We start from the raw sequence: 27,710 nt of genomic DNA, 5'->3' as shown, positions 1-27,710 counted from the left end.
AAACGGAGTCTCCAGTAATGCTGCATGATGTGTGCTGCAGGAATTATGCGACATGCAGCTCTGTTAATTGTGTTACTTGTGCACATAGATGACATGTAAAGCAGTTTGGAGGTGAATGTGCACAGTTTGTCCATGCTGGGTTGGAAGCTGCAGGTGATGTGTGAATCTTTACCTCATCAGTGTAGTATTATACAACAACAGTGATATATGTGTGTATTGTATTATCATCCATTGAGCAGCCTGCAAACAATTAGATAAGTTGGAAGAAATATCTAAAAAATAACCAAGGATGATACGATAATAAATATATCATAAATATATTATAAATGTAACAATTTACCTATAAAAACCTCAACTATAAAACTATCGAGGTGAACATTTCTTTGTGTAGTCTTTCAGCTGTTTGACCATACTTGTCATCTGGCTGTGTGCCACACTTCTCTCTCTGCCTTGTTCCAGAAGGCGGAAGGAGGGGGCAGTGAAGCCCTGCGCATGCGCTCAAGGTTGTTTTTCACACAGCCTGTCGCTTAAAGTGAGCCGAGCTACGGGGGTTTCCTTGTCTTTGACTGGAGACCATCAAGCAGAGAGGCAGATGATAACAGCATCCATTGCTGTTATTCAGCCTTCTCACATCTCAATGAACTGCTCGCAAAGAACACACTGATCGTGCCTACTGCTTTTTGCAGGGCAGAGATACTGATCAGTGTCTAAAAACTGCATCTTTTGTTTTTCTATGAGATTATTTTTTCATAGACTCCTTTTTTTTATAACTACAAGGTCTCTGTAGCCTGTCTCTTTCCACCATGGTGCTAGGAAAGGTAAAGAGCTTCACAGTAAGCTACGACTGTCTCAATGACAGCAATGTTCCCGTTTTCTCCAGCGGGGACTGCGTCTCAGGGAGGGTGATCATTGAAGTCACCGGAGAAATTCGCGTGAAATCTCTCAAAATCCACGCAAAAGGATTTGCAAAAGTTCGTTGGACTGAATCGAGAAACGCTGGATCCAACACTGCCTACACGCAAAACTACACAGAAGAAGTGGAATATCTAAATCACAAAGATATTTTGATCGGACATGAGAGAGGTAAGATGATGTTTCATTTTTCATCTGAAGTTTCCTACACTGTAAGATGCTCTAAGATCTACAGCTGTAGAGTATGATGGCAAAAATACTCAAATTAGAAGTCTCTTTTAAAAGTTGTCGAAGTTTAACATCAGGCTGACGTGTTTTGTGGTGGTGGGATGTGCATTTTGTGACAGTGGTACCTCTTTATCTTTGCTTGTTTGTGTCAAGGTGTCAGAATGAATGACAGCAGCTCAGGCATCTGTGTGAGGGTTTTCAAGTACAAAGTTGGAATTAAATTCATTTTTGAGACGCATAGCGATGTACTTTCAGCTCTGTTAAGAGATTTGAAGGCAGAAGCGCATCATATAGGCTGTTTCTTTGTAGCTTTTCTTAAGTTTCCACCTATTGTTCAAAGCGGTTCAATCCTGTTCAGAAAACTGGACCGAGAGGGGCGGAGCTTTAGCGCAGGCTCTTCCTTCTGCGGTGCGTCATTGGCTGAGGTGCTCATGTGTAGCCAATGACATCACTATCTTGCAGAAAATTCTGCAACTTTTTAACTAAGAAAAACACCAGCAAAATATGAGTCGATGGAAGTACCTGCAGTTTGAATAAGAAGCAACGCGAGTAGTTTTTTATGCATTCTTCCTCTTCTTTGAATCTTCTACTGATTTCTCGACACATAGCTGTAAGATTATATGATGGTTTGGACGCATACACAGTTAAAGTCACAATATATATGCAAAAATCCGATAGAAAATAAGGATTAAAGAGATTTAAGGGGTAAAAAGAGCAGCGCTTTTGTGCGTCTCCGTTTGGGTATATCTGTGCGTAAAATGTACTTTTCTCAATGAAAGCAGACATCATTTTCGCAATATAGTCAGCAATTTGTGCGAGCCAAGTGTTTAAAACGGTAGAAACATGTCTACTGCTGTCTGTGGCTGCTGGTCTGTAATCTCCTCAAGTGCATCCACGGCTTGTAGTAGTGGCTGCGGCGTCGCACAGTGAATGCGTAATGAGGGCAGAGCGGCTGTGGGAAGCTGCTCGCACCGGTTTAGGCCGGTCTCCTCCTGCTGGAGTCTGCCGTTTGACTGACAGCTCCGCACTTGTTTACCACACGGCTGCTGCTGCTAGGGGAAGGGAGTGCTGAGCTGGCAGATGCAGCAGCGCAGCCGGCCTGTTTACCCACCTATTATAAATGAGCTCTTTAAATATGTTGTGAATGATAATATTTAATATACATTTGCAATATTTTATGAGCCACCCTGCCTCCCCCTCCTTGTGAAAACGACATTTATTTTTCTTCTTTTAAATTATTAAACAAAGAACAAACCAGTGGTTGTTGAGACAGTTTCCTATCATTTAAATTATTGCCCCATAATGGCATATATATATATATATATATATATATATATATATATATATATATATATATATATATATATATATATATATATATATATATATATATATATATGCCTAAATGAGATGTAGTTCTTTGTTCCTACATTCAAAGCACAGTCAGTTTCTGGCACCTCCAACTTCTTTAGTGTCCATCTGTTTCTCATCTCTCAATACATCAATATATTACAGACAGATAATGACAGTAAAATGCGTTTATTCTCTTTTGTCTCCCCCACCCTGTGTTTTTTGATATGACTTTCAGATGCCTTCGTAGAGCATTTTTCTCAGGTATGGTATACATGTGTTTGGAATATTGTCCTCCTTGTTTTTCAGACGATGACAACTCTGAGGAAGGACTAACCACTATCCATTCAGGAAGACATGAGTATGCATTCAGCCTCGAGCTTCCGCAGACGTGAGTCTCTAAACCTGATTCTGATTCAGCTTTTAGTAGCATTTTAACCAGAATTATAATAATGTTTGTTTTTTTTGTGTGTCTTTCTTCTTTGTAGACCTCTGGCTACCTCTTTTGAAGGGAAGCATGGCAGTGTGCGCTACTGGGTAAAGGCAGAACTCCACAGGCCATGGCTCCTGCCCATGAAGACCAAGAAGGAATTCACAGTCTTTGAGCACATTGACATCAACACTCCATTATTGCTGGTAAGCTTATGTGAAGCTGCCCTTCTTAGGCCTGAAAAACAGACGGTGTAACCTGAGAATATTGCTGTAGTGTTGAGTTTTTAGTAATTCATGTTTTTGTTTTTCTCTTCAGTCACCGCAGGCCGGCACAAAAGACAAAACCCTTTGCTGTTGGTTCTGTACCTCAGGTCCTATTTCCCTAAGTGCCAAAATTGAAAGGAAGGGATACACCCCAGGTGAGAAAAAGTGAATGACTGATGTGTCAATACAAGTATCACATCCTACAGATTGCAGCATTGATTAGTAATTACACACTGGATAAAACCTGCTTGAGCTGACTTCCGTTTCACTTCTTTAACTCTCCAGGAGAGTCGATCCAGATTTTTGCTGAGATCGAGAACTGCTCATCCCGCATGGTGGTGCCAAAAGCAGCCATCTACCAGACTCAGACCTTCTATGCCAAAGGGAAGATGAAGGAGGTCAAGCAGCTGGTGGCCAACCTGCGAGGGGAGTCTCTGTCCTCGGGTAAAACAGAGACCTGGAGCGGCAAGATGCTAAAGATCCCGCCTGTTTCACCCTCCATCCTGGACTGCAGCATCATCAGAGTGGAGTACTCTCTCATGGTGAGTGTCTCACTGTCTGAAAACACAATGCCTTTGTTTTGTTTACTACCAAAACCTATGATTGTCCTGATATTACTGGTATAGGAAACATGAGTATTTCTGCATTAATGTCCCTCTTATCACCTTATTATTATTATTATGTGACACTGTCAGTGCAGAATCAATATTTCCTAGTAAGCCACTATCTCTCCTGGTAAAGGACCTGGCTGACTCAGCTGACATTGCAAATCTGCACCTTGGATTGCACCAGGTGTTATCTCCACATGCTGCTAAGAGCATTAGCCCAAAATATCTGTGCAACACCTGCCTTGAGGGTGTTCATGACCTCTTTACTCTGTGAACAGACACCAGGCGAAAGGTCTGCTTTGCATAAGCAACTGAACTCAAGACATTAACCCACATATTGTAACACTAATGCGTAACCCACACAGGCCTGGATGGTGTAGCAGGGGATTAAAAAGCCTGTTTGATTTTGTGCTGACTGATCAGCCCCACTGACAGACTTGCATGTTCTAAACTGCTTTTGGTGTCTGTGTTCAGGTATATGTGGACATACCTGGGGCAATAAACCTGTCCCTGGACCTGCCCCTGGTCATCGGAACCATCCCCCTCCACCCATTTGGCTCCCGCACCTCCAGTGTCAGCAGCCAGTGCAGCATGAGCTGGCTGGGCATGGGTCTGCCTGAGAGGCCTGAAGGTAGGTTGGGATATGATGGATGTTTTTGAGTAAAATACAAAGTTGATTATTTACAAGGTTGCTGAAATGTGGTTTTAATCATCTTTCGCAGCTCCTCCAAGCTATGCAGAAATTGTGACAGAAGAGCAGAGGCAGAGCAGCCTGGATGTCCCAGCAGCCAGAGAGGAGCTGGACGGACCCCTCTTTGCCTATATTCACGAGTTCCGCTTCCAGCCTCCTCCCCTGTACTCTGAGGTAAACACGAATCTAGAGCTAAGCTTTTGTTCATTTTTCATTCTATCACAGCTTTACATAAAAATAATCCTTTCCTCTTTCCTCCTCTCCAGATCGATCCTAACCCAGATCACGCCAGCCGTACAGAGGAGCGCAGGCTCGATGCCTGTCCATCACGCTGAGGGGATCCCTTAAAAATTCCCCTTACTGACTCGGGGAAACTCAAAGGAACCTGCCTGCACGGCTCAGCTTTGATCATTTTTCTCAGATGACAGCATTCACACAGTGCTGTTGACATCAAGAGAAAAAAAACAAAAGTATCCAATCAACCAACAAAGACGTTACTCACTGTTGAGTTGGATTGGATAATCTGTTCCTGCCTTCCCTCAGTGAGAGAAACAGGAGCCACTAGTTTGGGGGTGTCACTTCCTTCCTGCTGAGAGGGTGGGATATGTGCAGATGAACACCTATTCAGTCTGTCTGAAAATTAACCCCCACTAGTAAGCGGGAGCCCCGGTGATGACGTGGAAGAATCACCAAGGCTCAGCCTGCCAAGCTCCTCATCATGCTCTATTCTGCTGTACCTGTGGCACATATACGGACATGGCTCCTCACACAAAGGGCAGGACTCCTCATGTCCAGACATCAGCAGAATCACCGTAACAAAATGGGACGAAGAGAGAAAAGTAACAACAGCAACGCTCTAACCACCGTAGTCTATATGAATGAAAGCTTTCAGCAGCAACAACAGAGCAAAGACTAGGTCCTCCTGCCTCATTTGGGATTTTGTTTTGCACATTTATTCTTTTACTTGAGTTGTGTGGCTCTGTTGAAAAAAAAAAATCACTAATAGTTTGCTTTCGGCCTTGCGATGCGCCAGACTAAGAGACTGCAGGCTTAACTTTTAAAACTATCATCTGCATAACTTTGAGAACAGGATTTGATTTTCGAAAAACAACAAAAAAAAGACTGAAAGTAAAAGAACAATGCACTGAATTTGTTAAAGCTGTTTTTTTTTCGTTTTCTCTTTATGATGTTTCCGACTAATAACAACTAGAACTTTTACGACAACTGCAGCACACACTATCTCCACCTGGAAGCTCTCTCTTTTTCTTTTTTTTATGTTGCCTCCTCAGCTTGGATCCCAGTGTGGTTTCCCTTTTGCTAAGTTTAGTTATGTTAATTTGTTCTTGTATTTAGCTCCACTCATAGAATAGCTTTTAGCTTTTAGTTTTAGGTTGCTCTGGATTTGGACTAGGAGGGTTGCAGACCTGCATTTGCCACTGAAAATAATAGCTGACAAGAAACTTGCGTGAGTGTGACTTTTGCGTGTAACAGAGGGTGGTACATTGTAGAGGGACTCACCCTAATTGCCTGCAGCCCCTCTACTCCTGATCTCAGGGCAAGCCAGGCTTGCATAACTGCCCAAAAAGCACTGTCTCAGGTGGTCTTCTCACTTGCCAAATGGTTTGGGAAAAAAAAGAGAAAACAAAAATGTTAGGTTTTTTTTAATTGCACTGTTTAATAGTAATGAAGATTTTTCTTTAAAAAAAATTACCAAAACAAGAGAACAGACCTTCAGAGAAGAAAGGCAGCTTTCTGAGATGAATCACATTCCCTTTTTGTCCTGCTGCTTCATCCAACCAACAGTTAAAAGTTTTACCAGACCCGTGAAGCCAGAATGCTTGTTATTAAAAAAAAAGGAGGAGGAATGACTCTGCTTCTGCTTTAAAGAAGCAAACCCAGCTCAGATGAGAATCTGGGGACGTTGCTAAACCTCTGTTCAGCTTGGTCCAAACAAGTAGTAGCTGTAGTAGATTGATATGAGTAATACATTGGTTTTCAAACTCATACAAGACAACAAGGCCAAGCTGTAACAGAGGTTTGACATAGTCAGGAGGAAAAATAAGCAGCACTTTTTGATAAAAAAATGATAATAAATAAAAATACAGCATTCGTTGGTGAAGGTCTGGAGGAAAAGCATTCGGTACTAACCATGGCACAGAGGATTTTTCAGCAAAGCAGCGTTGTGTAGGACGTTAAAGCATTATTCAGTCTTTTTAAGAGTTAGTAACTTTTCTTTTAAGTTTACATTTATACATGTAGCTAACACGAGTTTGTAGTGTTGAGTGTGTGCACGCTCTTTATCCAGATCCAGCTGGCAACTAAACATACAGCTTCTGACAGTAATCGACGAACTGCATATTATTAAAGTGATCTTATCTCCGTGGCCTTGACATAGAAAAAAAGACCTGATCGTGATCCTTCATTTTTTTCAGCGTCTGCGCAAACTCCTTTGTTTTATTGTGTTTGTGAACATCCTGTATGTTTTAAGACCTTTCTATGTTTATTCAAAAAGGACAAAAAGGGAAGAGAAAAAGTCCTTTAAAGCAAGCGTTGTTAAAAGAAAACGAAAAAGTCATGTTGGACAGGCCTGTTGATTGTGTTTTTTTCTTTTTTGGAGAGCTGGAGAGGGTTTTCTTTTCCATGTATTTCTGGGCATTGATACCGGTTGCTTGCTAGTTTAACAAGCAGCCTAGTTGAGTAGGTCTTTCTGATCCCCCTCCCTCCCTTCCTCCCCATTAGGCTTGGGGGGTCGCAGCTGTTGATCAGCACCCTCTTCCCTGTGCCTCCCTTCCTGTAAAGAAACATTTAGGTTACATGGGATCTCAGACAAACCACTTTTTCCTCCATGGTAGACTCATGTCATACATGTTTGGATTATATCTTAGGGAAACTGAATCAAGCTATACGTGCTAATGAATAAGCTTATTTGTTTCAGGTTGGTCAATTCCATTGTCCATTTGCATGGGCCTCAGAGTAGTCCAGTGTCAAAACTAAGCTAAACACCTGACCTAATAAAGGCAGGGACTGAAATGTTCAGAAATAAAGAACCTGGGAGAGATAGGATCTGTAACATTTTAGAAACAAAGTGCAATATTACTCATTGAATTTTCTTTCCTCCATTTTTTTTTTATCTCTTTGTCTGTTAATCATGACGATGTATAGATATTCTATGAATATACTATGTTCTGAATGATTTAACCCTTTGTCTAGTTCTTCCTTTTGATTTGAATAAACATTTTGTTCTAAAGGACTGTGAATCTGGATTTTTGTGCAGCTCGTCAAATGCAACACATATAAGCTGGTTTAAACAATTTTGACCAAAAAAATGAGCTCAGAAAGATTCATCATCACTATCTGCAGCTTTACTCACAGAAATCTGTGTAAATGGGTCACAGGAGCTGTTAGAAGCACACAGGTTGCAGCTCAGCCGGACACAGATTATCAACAAAAACTGGACCAACACTGCCTCTAGAGGTGGTTTGAGGTACAGCACCTAGGCTTCCTGAAAGAAAGAAAGAAAGAAAGAAAGAAAGAAAGACAAAAGCATCATATTAGTGGTGGCATTCTCTTGCAAATTAGTCAGTAAATAAGACAGATTCTGGACTTTCTCAGCATTTTTTCACCATAAATTACAAACTTTATTTGGTTCAATTGATTAAGTAAAATCCCTCAGATTTAGGTGGATATGAAGTGCCAGATTAGTAGAAATTAGTTTTGCGCTTGCACAGTTGACCCACAGAACCCCTCTTGAGTGAAACATTATATGAGTGGATGGCTGCAGGCCAAGTGATCTGCAGCCAAATTGTAAAAACACATTATTGACCCATGCTGAATGATGCATGGGGCTGGCTGGAAAATGGATCACAGAATGATGTTATATCATATTATAAGTCTTCTTTTTTTATTCTGGTCTTGTTTGCAGTAATGTGTCAAGTCTTTCCAAAGTTGTGTTTGCAGTTGTCCTTAACATTGATTGTTCCAAGCTGAGGTAAATATTTAACCTGCATAGGTTGCAGCTTTTTAAATAGGTCTGCTCTCTTTCTGGTGATAGTCTGTCTACACATGACCTATTTATAATGTTCAAAAGTGTCTTTCATGCATGGTCAATCAATTTCACTGAGTAGTGTATTGACATGTATTACGTCAAACTGGTTTTAAACGGATTGATTTTTTTACAAACTACATGCATGTGTGCACAAATGAGCTCAGCAAATTCAATCATGCCGGATGTGAATCTCATATTGGAACAAATACACAGATTGTAAGAAGCATAGAAGTCATTTTCATTGCATAACTGAACATAAATGCCTTATGTGATGTAAGAGGCCTATGAAGCTGACATGTTGAATGCAAAGTGACAGCTAATCAACTTTTTTTTATCAGTTGAAGTCAGGTTCAGTGATGACTCAGCAGCTCCGTCAGCTTTGACCAAGCACTCCTCCTACCCCTCAATACCCACCCCTCGCCCCCTTTTGACTTTTGTGGGCCCTGGCCTTTGTGGGTGTCTGACCTCTGTCGATTGACAAAAAAAGGAGGGGGGGATTATTGAGGGAGAGCACAGAGGTGCTGTGGTGGTGTGCATGCATGTGTGTGCGGTGGGAGTGTTGATTAGCAAGTGCTGACGCTACACAGGCCTCAGCTGTTTCCTCTCACCAGCTAATCCCACTACCCAGAAGCCCCGGTGATCCAGAGGTTCTCCGCAGCTTGGTGTGACCAGGCACGTTTAGCATGGATGGGAAGGGTGGGACTGAGGCCCCCGTACGCTTGCTTGCCAGTGCCACATCATCACTGTGACATAATAGAAGTGCACACACATCTCCGAGGCAGTGAGTGTTGCAGTTATGGGAACCCACACGTCCCTCAAAACAAAAGAACACACAATATTACTACAGCTCTGAAAATGTTCTGATTCGCAAATGGTTTGAACAAATTAGTCTGTGTTCTGTTGGTGCTGTTTTACAAAAGCAAACGTATCCCAGTACTGAATGAACAAAGATGTGTGATTGTTATTCTAACCCAACATAGTTTCCCTGAACTTGGGCACACTGGTTACCATTTCCTGAAAACATTACCTTCCTTATTTAGCTATTAGAGAATACAGTCTGACCTCTGTAGCTAAAAAGTGACTGATCCAGCTGCTGTTTAGTGATCATTAACAAACATTCTTCACAGTCAAGTCAACTTTATTCATATTGACCATGCATGAAAGACACTTATTCATATTGACCAGTAACACAATTAACAAATGAGTGCATAAAACAAGTGTACGGTAACTATGAGGAAATACTCCCCCCAAAAAACATCTTTTACAAGGAAAAGTTTTCATTCGTCCATCCTCTGAACCCGCTTTGTCCTGCAGTACAGGGTCACGGGGGGCTGGAGCCTATCCCAGCGGGGTATACCCTGGACAGGTCACCAGTCGAACACAGGGAAACATACACAGACAAACAACCACTCATATTCACACCTACAGACAATTTAGAGTCACCACTTAACCAAACAACCTGGAGAAAACCCACACAGGCACAGGAAGAACGTGCAAACTCCACACAGAAAGGCCCCAGTCATAATCGAACCAGGACCCTTCTTGCTGTCAGGTGACAGCCGCTAACCATTGCACCCCCACTATATATTTCACCACCCACAATTTAACTCACTCGCCCTTTATTGAAAAATGGAGAATCCTTTGAAAGAGCAGCTAAAATAGGCACTCTTCTCATCAAATACAATACTGAGCAATATGCTAAGTATTAATCTCTAAATTCAGAAGATTAACAGTTCGCATGTGAACAAAAACTTTTTTTTTCAATTTGCTAACACAACTGTCATTACTGGATAATCTAATTGTGTTTTAAAGTTTTAAAGGATCTGTAATGAGTTTGGGTGATGCATCCTGTAGCTATGAAAGTATGACAGGAAGCATTTAGTCATAGACTTTTTCAATCAACCCCATTCACACACACAGCAGAGCAGCACTGCAGCCAGCTCTTCACATATTTCATTAGTTTTCTAACAGAAAGAAGCAGAGGCAGAGCTGACTGCTTTGAGGTAAAAGGAGGAGTGATTTTTTATTTTTCCTCTAAAGACCGTTTTTCATGAACTTTCCTGGCAGCTCAGCGGTTCCAGTTTGAGGCACTTCTGCAGGAAGAGGCTGACAGCAGAGGCTTCTCTGTCCCTGAAAGCTGTTTTTCGACCTTGCTGGGAACATGTTGTTTACCCTGACTGAATGCATCACATTGGACTTACCATGACATCATGCAGCACCCTTCAGTTTCTTTCAGTCGCTCTCTAAGATCAACCGTGGAGACTTTTTGTTGATGCATGTGCACATACTCTACCATCAAAATAGAAAAACACAAACTAAATAGATATTGGTGCAGTGCATGTATGTCAGCAGCAGCTGCTGCACATAAACCCTGAGGACAGATGTCAGATTCCTCTTCTAATCTCAGCCTCACGTCTCCAGAGTCTGTCCTCACCTCGCTGATGTGTTTTCTGTCAAAATTGTACTTTTGTTTCAAGAAAGTTCTGGAACAATCTGTTGCCTTGATACACAGGCATACACAGTATAATCTGTGATGATGGTGCTAATTGAAAATCTTCTTAAATGTCCTCAGTGGAGCTGTATTAGCTGTTGTGGATCTCCATGTTTAGTATAGACAGATACACGATAGCTAGAGTGACAGTCTGCTATGTTCCCATGCCAGGACTCCCATCCCTGCCATACCAAAGTCCCTGCATGGTCAGCATTCCACCTCCAGCTACCCTTCACTCACACACACATAAGACACTGCACTCCATTACACTCCACTGGCATGTTTGCAACTCTTACGCAGCAACACAAGTTCAAGACCTACTGCAAGGAGACGTCCTGAGGTTTGCACCTCTCCTCACTCCCACAAGTGAACGAGCAACAGGCAACAACACGTCAAAATAGAAGCAGTTTGAGGTAGAGCCTTTTCTGATGTGCCATTTGAAATTGTGCAACAAAGAAGAGATAAGGTGTGAACTTAAATGAGGCCGTTGCAATCCATAAATACACTTCAGCTCACATCTGTCAAATATACCTAGAGTCCAGAGTCCAGAGTCATACAACAACAAAGAGGAACAGGAGAACATTGTCAGTTCAATATCTGTTATTCAGGCTGCATTGGGATTATAGCAATGCTGATGAACAGAAAGGATGTCAGCCATGCTTATCAGTTTATAACTTCATCACAGCCAGCAGTATAATACTTTACATACTTTGAAAACCCTGTCAGAGCTGGACCACAGAGGGAAGCAAAAAGTCATCCAGAGTTCATTTTTGACAGATTACACATGCTTACTCAATCCCTTCTCTCTATCACTTTTTTTTTTTTATTTGTCATCTGTGGTATTTGGGCATCTGTTCACCCTATACAGTTTGAATTTGAAGTCCCATCTCATGAGATGCATTTAAATTCAGATGAGATGGAATTTCTTATCATAACTACATCTGAAAGTTTGATGACAAGGAGAAAAACAAAGTCAGCCTGACATTCGCCATCACGTCGCTATGTTCCAAATGTACCACACAACATAAAGTGAAGGTTTATACGTTGCAATTCAAATGACTGCACATCTTCACCACGGTGAGCGATGCACTATGGTCTGTGCTCTATTCTGAGAACATGTGGAGGGGAGTGGGAGACCACCAGTGACACTCTAGCTCCTCTGTTATGTCACTAAGGGTTTGGCTCTGAGTGAGGAGGGGGTGAAGTGCAGCTGTAGCCTTTTAAAAGACGCTGAAATGTTTGCAGTTAATATCCTGGTAACTGATTATATGTCTCTGTAAATGTTGCATAGAGGAGCAATTTGGACAGGTGTTACTGTAAAAAATATTAATGTTCAAATCATTAATTTATAAAGTGAGGAAATATGGTGAGCATGCTAACCAGCTAGCCCAAGACTGTACCACAATTTTACTGGATGGAGTAGTGACAAGTCAAACCATTAAATCAGCTAGTGTGCTCCTTTCAACAAGGGATGATGAAGTAGCGCTGCATGATGTTTATTACACAGGGACGTCAGAGAAACTATTTGTGTCTAGTATAGAAAATCATCCAACAAATCACCTGCAATATAATATGGAAATCTCAGTTTGGCCTCCAGTCTTTGGTGTCGGTAGGTGTGTGTGTGTGTGTGTGTCAGGAAGCAAAATGTTGGCAAGAGGCTGAAGGCCCATGCTGGACTTAAAATAAACCACAACAAGCTGATATCTATATGTCTATATACATTATGGCACACATATAAACACACAGTGGTAACATCACAGCACATCATGACAACAAGAAGTTACTTTATGTATTTATATTACAAATGGCTGCTTTTAATAGAGAACCTGTCATCTCAATCAGTGCAGTCAGTCAGTCAGTCAGTCAGTCAGTAGTGAAGCTGGGAGAACAGACTGATGGGCCGAGACAGTAATGTCAACAGCTCATGGAAACTGAGATCTTGGGTGATTTAGTTGTTTGCTATGTAGTCTATTCATGGTATATAAAACATGTCTAAAGGTGTGACTCCAAGTAGAGCATAATTTTTCAAGGTGAAACTTGATGTGTGTGTTTTTTTAATGCACCTCCCTCCCCAAAGTCCTTGGTCACCTTATGTTCTGTTTCAAGGGGATGAGAGGCCCGAGCTGAGGAGTGCTGTTTCAATACTTGTCTTTTTTTACTCCGCCAGTCCCCAGTGGAAGTCGCTCAGCTTCCTTTTTTAGCCACGGCTGACTCATAGCATAGCCCCCCCTCTCCCTGCAACCCCTCCCCCTTTGGATCTTTTGCAAAGTCCCTGCTCAGCTTTAACTCTCCCTCCCCATGCCTGCTCAGATTCTCCTGAGTCACAGGGAGCAGAGACATCCCTCTCTGTCCTCACCACCCCTCTGTGTGTCTTACTTCTGAAAAACAACAGGTGCAGCGGGGCCCCACAGAGGGCAGGCTGTCTGGTTGGAAGCGTGTCCAAGCCTTCCAGTCATTGCTCGCTGTTATTTCACCCCTCTGCCTCCCCAAAACATCCAATCTGACACTTCTTCCCTATCCTTCATCTAGTCAGTTCAAACTCTCTCACCCCCTGTCTGCCCTTCCAGGCACCTCTGCCACTTCTCTGTTCGTCTGGTCGCTCCCTCCTCCCTGCTGGATGCACATTCTTTCCAGGAAAATTATACGGTGTCCTCTATAATCTCGCCTGTTAAGCAAAAAAGCTCAAAATGAGGCCACCTTCTGCTTAAAAATAACCTGATCAGTGTCAGTTTTTCCCTCCTTTCTGCCAGTAGTTTGCTTTTATACATACACTTCACACTTCAGGATCTCTTGATTTACAGTAAACATGACTTGTCACTTCATGTAGCCTCCATGGTTTCTAGGCCATGGTTTCGTATTGTTGTGCACAGTTAGTTCCAAACATTACTTGGCCCTTCCATGCTAACCTACATCCCTCTGTTTAACACCCTCTAGGTGATAGCCCTGTAACTTCCAAAATAGCACGGAGGCCTTATCCAAGCTGTAAAACAGGGCGAGCTGTGCAGCATCAGAGGAGAAACTATGGATGTTTACAAGTCCACAAGGGGTGAGCTTACAGAGAAAGGCAGTAAAATTGTTTTTTCTAATAAAAGAATGTCAGTTTGGCATGCAACATCCTGACACCTAAGTCCCACCATGCTCTCTGCGCTGTTGTAAATTTGCTGAGTAAATGTTTCCAAGGAAGCTGAAGTGCTGGAGGGAGAACACTGCCCTGCTATTCTGAGTTTATACTCATGTGTAACCTTTAACTCTGGCATCTCAATGTCAAGACTTAACCTATCTTTATGGTGAGGAGAAACTCATAAAGAAATGTCTTTGGCCTTGCTCAAAATACTGTAGGTCACATAGGGCTGCTGTTGAGCACATGAGCTGACAAACACAAGTCAGCAGCAGAAACGTTGCAAAGAACTGACAAAAGCCTAAAGGACAGAGAGATGAGAGAGGACGTTTCAGCAGCCTTTAGATCGTATCTACAGTAAATGTTCCGCTTTGCTGTGTCGTCATGGAGATAAGATTTAAATTGGAAAATTAAACTCTCTAGTATTTCTTCAATTACACTTTTGTTAGGAGGATCTAGTGACTTTCTTCTGCAAGGACGATGACGCTACTGTGTGTTTAAGTCATACTGCTTTTTAAGAAGCCAGATATTTAATGGAACGCATGATCAAAAAAAGACTTGAATTTCTTATCTCCAGCTCAAGTTGTTGAGCCTGAACCATTCTGGACTTGGCTGGGATTTCCCCATGCCTGCATTTGCTCTTTAGGTTTAGACTGACATGTAAACAAACATTGTTCGTCGCTCCAGCTGGCATCTCTATTAAGCTGAATCCAGGATAATGGATACCAAATACCAGGTGGCTAAACAAGTCACAAACACAAGTCTAAACCTCATCACAACTTATGTCTCAACTGTTGCTTAGCAACGCTTTTTAGTTAAGTCCAAATGACAATTTGGTGAAAGCAACCGAAGATATAAATCCTAACAGAGTGAGTGCTGTTGAAATGTTGATGGGATTGGGATCAGTTTAGCAGACTGCTATTACACAACAGAAAATGACCCATGACAAGTCACCACTGTAAATCCTAGTGCATAAAAAAAATGTCCATCAGTGTCAGTGGTGACTGATAAGAAAATAGAATTTTTTGACATTGTCACCTACTGCATTTAGACACTTAAGCATTGGATCATGGATATGATGAATGCTATGATGATGTCATAATCACTAAAGATGTCGACCACTGAGCTCCTTCTTCATTTTGGGGAAGAGGTAGCGGTGTGACTGAGCTCAGTCCGATTATGTGATTCACATTATCACTTGGAGCATGGATGAATCTTCTGTCAGGACTATGAGTTTACTATTTTCTGATCTATCAAACCTTGTGATCTATGCCACATTTCTCTAAAATCCCCTAGTTTTCTTATTCTCAGTATTACACACACACACACACACACACACACTCATTAAGGTCATTTTAGGGCAGTGTAGTCTGGTCTGCACTAGTTCTGTGACTCATTTTAATCATCTGCAGCGGCCGCCCAGTGTAAAAAAAAAGACTAAAAGGTCCCTCTCATTTCATCTAACTGAGTCAGTTTTTGGCAGCTAAATCTCTTTTCCCTCCAAACGAAGGGAGCTGCAGCAGCGAGTGGTGCAGAGAGCTGGATTCATCGTCACTGTGAGCTGAGCAGACACAGAGGAATGTCTGACACACGAGTACAATCATCCTCTGAGCAGTTTACTCTCTGCTCACTCCGGCCCGTACGCTCAGCCTCTGCCCAGCTTCCTTCTTGGAGCAAATCGTACAAAGGGAATGTGTGATATGGATAATTTATGAAGTGTTGCACCTATTTCTACACACCTTGTAAGAAGTTATCCGCTAGCTGCTCTAAACCAGCACACTTGAGAGTATAATAATGTGAGACTGTGAAAAAGTCAGTGCTCGTAAAGCTTTTTCTAAAGGTGAGTGGCATGAAATAATCCTGAGGCTTCATTTAAAGCTGTTTGTGTAGCCTCAAAGCTTCGTGTGAAGTGACATGCAGCATGAGACATCTCCTTTTATTGAGACATATGTGATCAGAATAAATGGAGTTTTTAAACCACCGCTTACAGTCAAGCTCTGTGTTTTACACAAACCCATGTAGCCAATAGTCTGAAAGGGACAGACATCCATGTAAGACTGGGCTATAAAGAGGGTTTTGATTATGCGAACACTGAAACTCAAAAAGATGCCGACACCTTCTGCAAACATGTTTCCCAGGTTGTTTTTGCATGTCTGCATGCAAATGGAAACATTAATAGTATTTTTAAATATTCATTTTCAGAAACAAAATGTTCATTTTCAAAACAGATGAAATCCAGTTGAAGCAGGTGACAAGAAACAAATGTCTCTCACGGAAAATAAAAAGGTAAACAAGAAAAAAAACAGCAGAGAACCATCAAGAAGGATAACAAATGAAAACAGTAAAACAACAAACTCCCACCTGAACCAGCTTATAACTGTGAATATTAAGTCTCCTATCTTATTGTGTGTTGTGGAAAGTCAATACATGTTGACTCCAATAAAGAAGCAGAATAACCGTTTGTCCTGGAGTTCCCTCCTGTTCTTCACACCAGTGATCTGAAACAACAGGTGGCTGTCTGCACCTGATGACTGACGAGGCACGCAGTGTATAAAAAGATCACATTAACATAAAACCTCCTGGTAAAGATGTTCACAGCAGTAATTAATGATGTGGGCAATTTGTTTGAAAGATCAGGACACATCATCTGTTGTTCTTTCTCAGTCCTCAGTTGTTAAATGCAGATGTTGGAAGAGAAAAGTCAAAAAACCTAATTAAGGTTAAAATTAAATTTCTGCTCTGATAAGGCCTTTTCCAGCGCCCATCACAGTAACTCTATTGTTTTGGTCAGTCAGCATCCCTCATGCCCCGCCCTGCCTGCCTTGCATCTGACATTTCATCACCGACACACAACAATAACTGATATTGTTCTTGCATGCAGTCAGAGCGTGACCAGACCGGCCTCATCCTGTGTTGCTGCTACACAAGAACTGCCGGATCAAACCAGCTGAGTCTGGTTAAAACACACGTACACACACTGTGACATGATGACTTCGTCTCCCTGATGTGTCATTTCCTCTGGTTGGTAAAAGGTCACATTAGTCTTCAATGAGGTCACAGCAGGTTTTCCTCTATATCTCTTCACTGAACAACGTTCACCCTACTTCCTTCCAACGTTTGCTTTTTTCTAGCTTCCCAGCAGTTCGATATCTGTTAGGTGTGTCTGCAGATGATAAAAGAACTGCTCTAAGTGTTGTCTCCCAGCTTGGCGAGCCACATTTCCATTTATTGTGTCATTTATAAAGAACCGCTGAGGTCAGAGAGTGCTCTTCAATCAAGAAAAACAACATTTGCATGGCAGGGCAATTTATCCTTATATCCTCTGAATGCAGGCCTGAGCTGAGAGGAAATTAACAGCTTAGTGATTTAGGTTGCTTGTATCAGGTGTGTTGTACGCCATCTTTAAAAGACTCCTGAAACTGGTAAACATGATACTATAATGGTGATGGTCATAAGAAGCTGCAATGTTTCCACAGAGGAAGCCAAGGAACATCAACATTGCTTTCTTACATGTATCAAGCTGCCACAGCAAATGACATTTGTGAGTGATAAGTAAGAACTGGTCTGAGCCTGCTGGACTGGAGGAAGGAGGATCAGCCTAACCGCCACAGATAGCTGGTGACTCTCAAATGCTTTATCAGGGCCTGTCAAGAATCTGCTTCACTGTATCATAAACATGCAGGCCAGTACACAGGGATTCAATCCCATAAAGCATTTTCATCTAAATTATCACTGACATTTGTAACATATGTTCAAAACGTGACAACTATTTCAGGCCGCTGGAGAGGTTATATGTATATATTATATATAGCAACCAGCAGGGTCGACTTACATGAAAACACATACGTGCATACAGTACCAGCACACACACACACACACACAAGCATGAGCTGAGGGCATTTTGACTTTTACATGCACATAAACAAGCACAAACATGAGCATTCCCTCACAACAAACAAACTCATATGTTAAAGTACACACTGATAAGCAACACATGCCACCTAGGAGACCACCTACTTTTCATGCCAACTAGACAGCATAGTGAGAACAAGGCTGAGTGTTATTTGCAGACATGATATGTGTGCTCCGTCTGGCTACAGACCGCCCTGGTTTTACACAGTGCCACCAATGACAGTGTTGCCTTTCACATCAGCAGAATCACATTTTGTAGAGCCGCTCCAGCCTGCAGCTACAACACTGCGTGCACTTGAATATGCACAAAGAAACAATGACAGACATCGTGCCGTCTATGTCAGAAGACACTCCTGTGTTTGCTCCTGTGCTCTGAGCTGCAAATCTGACTATTGGAGTCAGAGGATGGAAAGAGTTTGACCCGGGTGTCAGCTTTCAGACCCCTAAGAAACACGGCTGGCATCCAACAAACAAGTCAATTCAGCTTAAGCTAATGCTGCCTGTGACCAAAAGTGACCAAAGATTTTCGTCTTCGTCTAGGTTTTGACACAAATCTGTTTGCACAGGTTTTCTGTGAATGCTCTCATTCATCCAGGTCATAGTCATTTCCAAGAGTTTAAATCGAGGCAACTGGTTCATAATTTATACATTCTTTATAGATGGTGTGTAAAAAAACAGATTTCATTAAGTCTTTGGCTGTAGAAAGCCGAAGTCGTTCATCTAGATGCCCAAGAATAAAAGTGTTCTCAGGTCTTTAGGCAGTGTGACACTGCTGGCACTGCTGGGGCCACCAGATACCCTCTAGGAGTAGTGGGTGAGGTCAGAAACACCAGTGTAGTGGGGGATGAGTGCCATGTAATTGACGCTAGATGACAAGTTGGCTTGTCGTAATGTAGAGAGAGAAACACGCGCCGATCTCATTATAGAAAAGGTCATCATTTGCCATCTTAATGAGGGCCAATATGTTCTTGCACGCACGCTCACACGCACACATCACACTGATGTAAGTTATATATTTGCATCCCATCCTCACTGAGCTTTTTATTTCCTTCCACAGAGAAGTGAATACATGCCGATAGCTTAAACACATGCAAACACATGCACAAAAGCAACCTGTCCTGAGCAGTCTCACTTAAACATGTTTTCTTTTCAGCTTTATATGAGTCGCCCTGTCTGCTCTCCTCGTACGTGATTGAAGCCTCTGCTGAGTCGGTGTGTCCTACCTGTTTTTGATAGGAGCATGGGGAATGTGGTGGGAGTACAAGCGCTATGTGCGTAACACACAGATTCACAAATGCTTACCAGCGGTGCAAATCATCTGTATATGAACAACAGGCGAATGGTGCAGACAGCAGTGTGTGCTCAGCAGTATCATCTCTGTGGCACAAAGAGAGCTGAAGGAGTTTGGGTTACATATTTTTTCATGATGCAAGTAATGACATCTGCGTCATTTGTTAACTCCTCGGTGTGTATAAAGTTTGTAATCACCTTCCACACCCTTCACATTACCTTTAAGCAAGTTATTGATTATCCGACAGACGTCACACTGGGCTTATTGGTTGATCAAATTACACCAGCAATATACTTTTAGGGAAGGATGCTTAAAGTGATTAGCTACAATCTGCTACTCTGTGGGACTTTCAGCTCACAGACACTATAATAAGACAAATTGGTGAAGCTTTCAGGGAAAGTCTTCAGGGAGTCCTGCTGCTGGACTATAAGGATAAGATCACACTGATCTCTTGAGAGAATTAAGAAGATGAGAAAACAGAAAAACAGGGCTGCACAGATTTAGGTTGCGTGTCTGCCAGTTTCTCTTACCCGCCCCTCAGCACCATGGTGACTCTTGACTCATTGTCTGGGTGTATTGATTTGACAACAAAGACAGCCAGCCTTGTGTGGAACTGGGTCACTGTTCAATTGTTGCCTGAGATGGGGTGTTACTAGTTCCAATGAAAAGCCTGAGTAGTTTGTAGTCACATAAACTCTACATATATTCAGAGCCTAGGGGTGGAATTGTTACATTTATTATGCTGAAGAGAAAAGAGGGTAAAAAGTGGCCTTATCATGTTGCAGAAATTCACACCCTTTGCTTTGAATTTTAAAAAATTGACGTAATCCTGAAGAGCATTGTCATCATAATACACTTTAGTAGTCATTGTATGTATATAAATAAACACAATTATATTGTTTGGTGGTGTAACCTCACCTCCTAAATCTCTCTCTCTGTCTCTCTTTTCTTTTTCAGGAAGTTCGAGATAAATGCCCGCGGTGTGACCTCGCTATGAGGATGTGGTGAGTCACTGGAAGCTAGAAATGCAGAGTCATCATGGGAGCATGCATACACACTGACTGTGAGCAATTGGTGAATCAGCTGTTGCCTGGTCGTCTGCAGCTTTATCTATGTCGTTTCCCCTGGGGACAGACAGACAGACAGAGGGGGCTCACGGGTGAGAAGAGAGCAAGGACTCCAACATAAACATGTTTGCCTGCAGCTTGGTGTCCATGGGACCGAGGCTGGTGGGTTGGGACACAAAGCTGTTTGCTTTGAGCTGTTTAATTACAATCCTCCTACGGCTAACACAGGTCATTTAGATCAATTCAACACTTTTATTAATGATCTGAAAAATGTTACAGGCTGAGACCCATGAAACGCATACAGCATAATATTCACAACCATAAAGATGATGGAAGTCTCCCTTTGAATAAGGCTGGGGACAATAACTAACCCACACAGCCTGTGAAGACACCATGTCTCAAAGTTAATTAGTGAATTAATCTTAAATCTTAATTTGGTGAAAACCATGCTGAAAGCTGTGTAAGGTTATAGGCACACAATGTGGCCTATTGTATGTCATTTATTAGCCGATGAAATTATTAACTGATTGTAGTACAAGAGCACATGTTAAATTATGCTCTAAAACATGACATGCACTGAGCAAACTGATGGAGCAATTAGCTAAGCTCTGACTGAAGGTCAGTCAACATTACTTTCTATGTTTTTGTATACTGGATAGTGGAAATATCGCCATGATAACAGGCTGCAAATTCAGGACCTTTGCCATTGAACTGTGATGTGTTCTTATGTTGTATGAAGCCATTACTCCTAGTAAGAGAAATGTTTTCCTTGTTCCAGAGGAGAGACTCCCACTGATGGTTGAAGGAATGGCCTCAAAGATATACAAAGGACAGACAAACTCACACCTGTTGCGTTTCAATTCTTCATTGCAGAGGAGTACTAGAGTACATCTCCACCCTCCACTGTGGGAAGAAATGGCTTGCTGCTTTTCCCTGGAAAAGTATCAGGGGAGGACAGAGGACATAAAAACCGAGCTGCAACAGGGGGATCCATTTATTTTATAGATGCCAGAGCATAAGAACCTTTAGAAAAAAAAAAAGAAAATAATCCCCATAGCAGTGTCATCACCATTTGCCTGCAGGAATGAGATGCCATTAGTGTAGGGACATTTTTTTAGCTGGTCCCTTAGTGTCAGAAGTTGCACACTCACCTCTTGCTGGTGCAGCGCTCTCATTATCTGCTGATACCCTGACCTCAGCCATCCTCCATGAACCTGAGAGAATAGCAATAATGAGCAAGGAGCTCCTTCAGTGGCACCAGTAAGAGGAATGGCTGTCTGGTCCCTCAACTTCAGTCTGTGTCTATTGCTTTTTTCTTTGTTTCTTCCTTTCAAACCTAACATTCTTGAACTTTCCTAAGCAATAAAAGTAACAAGCTGCCACCAACCAAATTCAGAAGCTGAGATGATGGAGGGCTGAGGTTAAAGGGCAGTCAGGGGTCGGGTAGACGGCAGATTCCAAGAAGTTCAAAGCTGCAAAGGTGAAGTGAAATATTTGCTTGTACTTTTACACCCACTGATTCAGTGCAGAGAATAATTTGCATATTTGAAATAGATTAAAATGTGACTTAACGGCAAATATTAGTCAATTTTCACTGTATGTGCAATATTCTCTTCACTCCAGCATTCTTTAGAGGGTCTCATTTTCACATTCCTTGCTCTCTGCAGACCCGTCCTAGCTGTGAGACCAGTTTGTGAAATTCCTGATCATTGACAAACTTTACCATGTGAGGGTGTGACCCCCGCATTGAGACACTTACATAACCCTCACACACACTGTACCCTCCACTTAACTGACAGGACATGAACTGTAAAAGTGAAATCGGCACTTCCACATGTAAAATATATGGTACATTATTTATTAACAGTGTTACACAATTTTCATCCTCAGCAGAAGTCGTGCTAACGGTGCACCTATCTCTGGCTAGGTCTCTACAAAGAAAAAAAAATCAAAATATACATTCAGAAAAAAGCTCCATCAAGGACTTTTAAAAAATAAATTTAGTAAAACATTTATGTATATATGTGAAAACATGTACAGTAAAAATCACATACAGTATCAAACATCTATATGAAAATGATCTATTAAAAACAGTTTTAGTGCAAAGGATTTTACAATATAAAAATACTGCCTTGTAAATTTGTCTTTTTGATATGATGAGGACAGAGGTGAAAATGGTTAGAGGTGCGTGTCAGCGATGGGGATGCGCCGCAGCTCGACTATTTGGGAGTTGGTGACACTCCCTCCATCGTGGCTTCCAGGAATGGACTCGTTATCGCTGACATTAAGGCCGGTCCCTGAAACGGATAGAAAAACAATCACATTACCCTTTAATCCAAACTTGACCTACTTTTTTTCCATTTATTGATCTGTGCAATACATTGGCTTCCACACACTTCCACATTTGTTTGTCTTTATATTCTTTTGGATATGTGTTTTAAAAAAAGGTTCTTGTAGTGAGAGACCCCTTTACAAGTCGGTGGCTGTTTAGGTTTTTTAGTGCAGGCAAGCCTGTTGATATTGTAGCTAGTGTGTCACCGACTTGATGTAATAAAGAGGTATGCAGGTGTCTAAGAAGACACACACTTGGATGACAAAGTGCACTTGAGCACCTGTAATATCCATGATTTAATCAGTTCGGGGTGTCCTTACTGATGCATTATGTAATCTGGACTGTATGTAATGTTCTATGGGACAGTATAACTTACAGTATCTGATCAGTGATGAGATATGAATGAAGCAGTGAAGGCAGGCTGTGAATCAAAATGACTCATTACATGTCAAAGAATAAGTCACACAGCAGGCAGTTGGTAAAACACTGCCATACTGTGTGTTAGATAAACACATTCTCAGCTAAATATAAAAAAAAAATCACATTTCTATATTTGCCTGTTAAGCTACTATATCTGAATTAAAAACACTTTTTATAACATGCTTAGATCACCGAATGTTTTCACTGGTCAGTGTTTTGCTGTGTGTAAGTGAGAAGTTCTGCAGGTTATGTGTACGCTCTCCTCTGCTGCCGTTAGCTGCATAAATAACTATTGCCAAGAAAGTTAATGCCTGTTTGCAGTGCTGATTATTTGCAGGAGATCTCAGAGAGAGCTCAGTGTGTTTTGGTGGAAAATTAGAAAGGAGTCATATTTTTGTCGATCCAACAACTTTCACAAAGATTTGTAACAGCAGAGGAGCAGAGGAGAGTCCAGACTCAGTCAAGCCTCCTTCAGACGCCTTGTTAATGATCAGCTCTGTCATAGTACACTGTGTGTGTGTCAATGGTTCACTACCAAATGAAGTATGAAGCCCCTCATTACAGCACTGCTTGCTGACCCTTGTCAGGTGGTGTCCAATTATGTAATTCTGATGAGCAAATTATCTTTACTGCTGACTTTACTGAGTGGTTCGAGATTAAACCAGGTTAGAAGTTCAGTGTGAGTTGTATGGAGAAAGATAAGGTCAGAGTTTACCAGGGAAAGTGTAAAACGTATGTGGACAGCAACGATGAAACCGTCATGAGGCTGTTTTTATGTTTTAGGCTTTACACAGCAGAGATCAAGGCTTGGCCTGACAGTTATACTTCTGCCAGAGAGGGAGGAGCCCAGTGCTGTGACTTGATTAAATTTAGCAAACCTGCCTGTTTATTACTAATATGAAGGATGACTCCAGAGTGCCGAGCACGCCACTGAACGTACAAATAAATTCTCTGTAGCACCCTGGAGGCTATTTGAGGTTGTACAGAGGCTCAGGACAGCAGGCACACTCAATAAGAGTGCACATTGAACACACACACACACAGACAGACACACACACACACTATCACTAAGGAAGCTATCTCTGTCCAATGTTTTTTACTTGGTGTAACACAAGCCTCTTGGCCTAATCCATTTATTAACACCCGTAAGTCTCTGTAACTCACACCTGCCATAGGAAGGACTTTTAATGTGACTATCACCATGGTAACATCTTTTGTTTTTCTGCCACAGACACTAGCTGGTCTCCACAACACTGATTTACAGCCTGCAGTGTTCCAAAACCTTCTTAGCAAAGTCAGATAACAGCTCAGGACTGTAGCTTTTAATGTGCTATCACAAACCTGGCATTGCTCAATGACTGTTAATGATTAAATTATTTTCCTTGAAAGGTAAAGACGTTAAACTGAGAAGAAAAGTTGCAGTCCCATTAACTTTGGGGTCTTATCAAGTTGGTCTATCTCTACTTTATACATCTCCCACACACTCTTTCCATGACGTGAGACCAAAGCTGAGTGGGCTATGCTCAAATGTTTAAACAACAATCAGAAGAAACGTTAATTTTAAACAGAGTGAGTGCCTTAGTGTCTGCTTAAAAAAACAATGACAAGAGATGTAGAAGATGTGGACTGCTGATTCAGTGTGATACTATATTAACGTGTGGTATATTTTGCAATCACACTGTGGAGCAGCAACTGGAAGACAATGTGTGAGTGCGCCGGATGTATATCAGTGAGCAGTTTGGGCCCTGGGCTCATTCAACATAGATGGCACAAGAGAAAGAATTGTTTCCATGGCAACAGGTGTTTAAGGTCAGCAAAGGAATGACTAAACAGTGGTAGCACTAATGGATTAATGATTGTAATCGATACAGTATGTATGAAATAACACTCAATGGTCTCATGGTAGAACTTTACATTACATTACACTGCCTTTGGTGACCTTTGACCTTAGTTAGATATTTTATTTAAATGTCTGGTATTTGCATGATGTTACACAGAGTATACCACAAAGTAACCATCCTCACCAGTTTTTAAGGCAAATATGAGGTCATCAAACTCCTGCGACTCCTCGTCTGTGGTGACCAGGTTGGTGTTGATGAAACCTCCCTCAGTGGTGTACGTCCCCATCACAGGACTGGGTTTAAACACGCTGCTGGGCTGAAAACTTGGCCGCAGTGACGCCCGCTCCCAGTCTGCCGACACCTGACACACACGTGTATATGGTCAAAACACTTTATACAAGAATAATCACAGTTTAAAGGCTTTTTAAACAGACATTAACTTCACATGAATACAGGGCAAAATCCGGTCAAACATACACAAACACATACAAATGCTTAATATAGAGAAAGACTTCTTCATTTGTGAGCTGCGTAATCATGACTGTGAGGAGTTAGGGTCAGGCAGAGTGCACGTTGTCCAGGCACCCTGAAGGGTTAAGGCCAACCAACAGGGTCAGTGTGGGTGCATGGGGTTAAAATAAGGCCAGCTTAGTTTTGGGTTTTCTAATGAATCAGTTTAACACAGTGAAATTTATGTTGTATAAAGTCAACATGTTTGAATCATAATGATTCATGCACAAATACAATAGATGACAGGAGTGGGTGGGAATAAAGAAGTAAAATAAAGAGATGGAAGAAGGAGGGATTTTTCTCTCTACAAAATCACTGAATATGTGTATCTTGAATATATTATCTCTTCTTGTTTTTCACTGTGTGCATTAACTATGAATGTCTCATCTGTCCATGTTCATGCATTCGTGTGTGTCTGTGTTTGTGTGCGTGTTCTACAAGCTTCTGAGTCTCTGTGCCTGGAACAGAGCGTCCCAGTGAGGTGTATTAAGTACCACCAGGCACCTCAAATCTGTCACATCCACTTGAAGGAGCGCAGATGAGTGGATGACTCCAATGAGCTAGCCAACCCTAACATTATGTGTTCCCATACCTATTCTCCTAATCTCACTTTTCAACCAGTGCACTCCATAAATAATCACTCAGTGGACACTCCCATCACTCTTTATTAGGGTCTCTCGCTATTTGCACTCTTGTTTTCTTACTGGGCCGAATCTCAAAGAGACTGAGGTAGTGCTCTCATGAATAAAACAAGATTACTGGATTCCTACGTGTGGAGAGAGAGATGGAGAAAGTGAGAGGGAGGAGAGAGTTCCCAGGAGCAATGAAGTTAGACTGGGCCCCTTATGTTTTCCCCCCCTTGTGTCTCTACTTCTCACCAGCCTGTGTCCTTGTAGGGAATTCTCCAGGGGAAAAAGCTGCAGAGGAAACAGACTTACTGCATGTCTGTGTATGTGTATATACAGTATGCTGTCAGTGATTGCTTGAATGTGATGAAACGGTTTGACAGCCAGGTCACAAGAAGAGTGGTCGTGGGTGTTGGTGGGAATTGTGAAGACTGACCGTTTACAGTTTTACACAGATGTTATGAAATGAGCATGAGTTTAAAACAGGAGTCTGAGTGAATAAGTATGGAATCAGCTGGACAGATAGAGCCATGGGAACAATTGCATGGGAAAAAGGGGGAGAGTTACAGAGGAGAGGAGAAGGCTTAACAGTTTGGGAGAAGGTGAATTGTGAGTTCTGCATCAGTTACTGTGGTTCTAATTGAGGTTATATACTATGTCTACAATTGATTACACAAGTGTTTCTGACAGTCCATTAAGTGTTGATCATGTGTGTGTGTACCTCTTCCATGGCGCTGATGAGATTCTGAGTTGACTTGCTGATGTCGCCCCCTACAGTAGTGGGTCCACCTCCTTGGTAGGTACCATCAGAACCATCATGGCCGCTCATCTCCACAGTGTAACTGGCTTTAGTCGGCCAGCACAGTTGGTTGTGCATGATGAAGTAAACTGCAAACACATACAGGCCCTGTAGAGAGAAAATGCAGAATCAGTCATGATATCATCATAATTAGTCTTTCAGCATGAATTACTTCACCACTGTGTCATGACATCATTGGCACTTTGGTATTTCTGCTTCTTCCTCGTCATTACCAAATCCACTTGGTCAACAGCACCCGGCTGAGAATTACCACAAAACACCAGAGTGTCAAATGCCACGAGGCCGTCCCATATTTCACAACACCCATCACCGGGTGATGACGGCAGCCACACAGACACACATGGAATTCAACAATGCAGCAAGGCACAAATGTGTGTGTGAACACAGGTGCATGGTAACACAAAATCCATACACTCTCATAGAACCAGATGCAGACACAGTTCTAACCTGTCTAACAGTTTGTATTCAACATGTGGTAATGAGTAAGGACTTTCCAAACTTTTCCAGACCTGACACAAAGTTTTTGTCTGAATTCACGAGATCATCCGGGTGACAAAGACATCAACAGACAAGATACCGACATAAAAGAGGGACACACTATAAACACTGCGAATGGTTACAATCAACATTACCGGGAAGACAACAGGAACTCTAACTGGAGTTTATAGGAGCTCTGTAAAAACACCCAGACTGTGAGAAAGAAGGAACACATGGTACACCTTATTATTTGTGCTTTATTGCCAGGAGTGTTC

The 27,710-nt window shown here is 41.9% G+C and overlaps 2 protein-coding genes across 2 annotated transcripts in view; one reads left to right on the top strand and one right to left on the bottom strand.

The window, feature by feature from the left end:
* Positions 1-549: 549 nt before the first annotated feature.
* arrdc3a (arrestin domain containing 3a) lies at positions 550-6,569 on the top strand. Its single transcript, XM_028413486.1, has 8 exons — positions 550-1,083; positions 2,800-2,881; positions 2,979-3,126; positions 3,239-3,341; positions 3,472-3,728; positions 4,269-4,425; positions 4,517-4,659; positions 4,752-6,569. The coding sequence occupies exons 1-8, from the start codon at positions 804-806 to the stop codon at positions 4,818-4,820; spliced, it is 1,239 nt and encodes a 412-aa protein (XP_028269287.1). The 5' UTR covers positions 550-803; the 3' UTR covers positions 4,821-6,569.
* A 15,975-nt stretch (positions 6,570-22,544) lies between these two features.
* The window catches only part of adgrv1 (adhesion G protein-coupled receptor V1), a 71,818-nt gene continuing 66,652 nt past the window's right edge, over positions 22,545-27,710 (bottom strand). Inside the window, exons 92-94 of the mRNA XM_028413821.1 lie at positions 26,860-27,045; positions 25,186-25,363; positions 22,545-22,706 (exon numbers count right to left, since the gene is read on the bottom strand). Of these exons, the coding sequence (XP_028269622.1) occupies positions 22,588-22,706; positions 25,186-25,363; positions 26,860-27,045 (483 nt within the window). The 3' untranslated portion in view covers positions 22,545-22,587. The remainder of the gene's footprint in view (positions 22,707-25,185; positions 25,364-26,859; positions 27,046-27,710) is intronic.

Source organism: Parambassis ranga, chromosome 9 (assembly GCF_900634625.1).
Source record: "Parambassis ranga chromosome 9, fParRan2.1, whole genome shotgun sequence".
Taxonomy (NCBI): domain Eukaryota; kingdom Metazoa; phylum Chordata; class Actinopteri; family Ambassidae; genus Parambassis; species Parambassis ranga.
The sequence above is the reverse complement of the archived record's forward strand: the minus strand, read 5'-3'. Positions and strand labels throughout refer to the sequence as shown.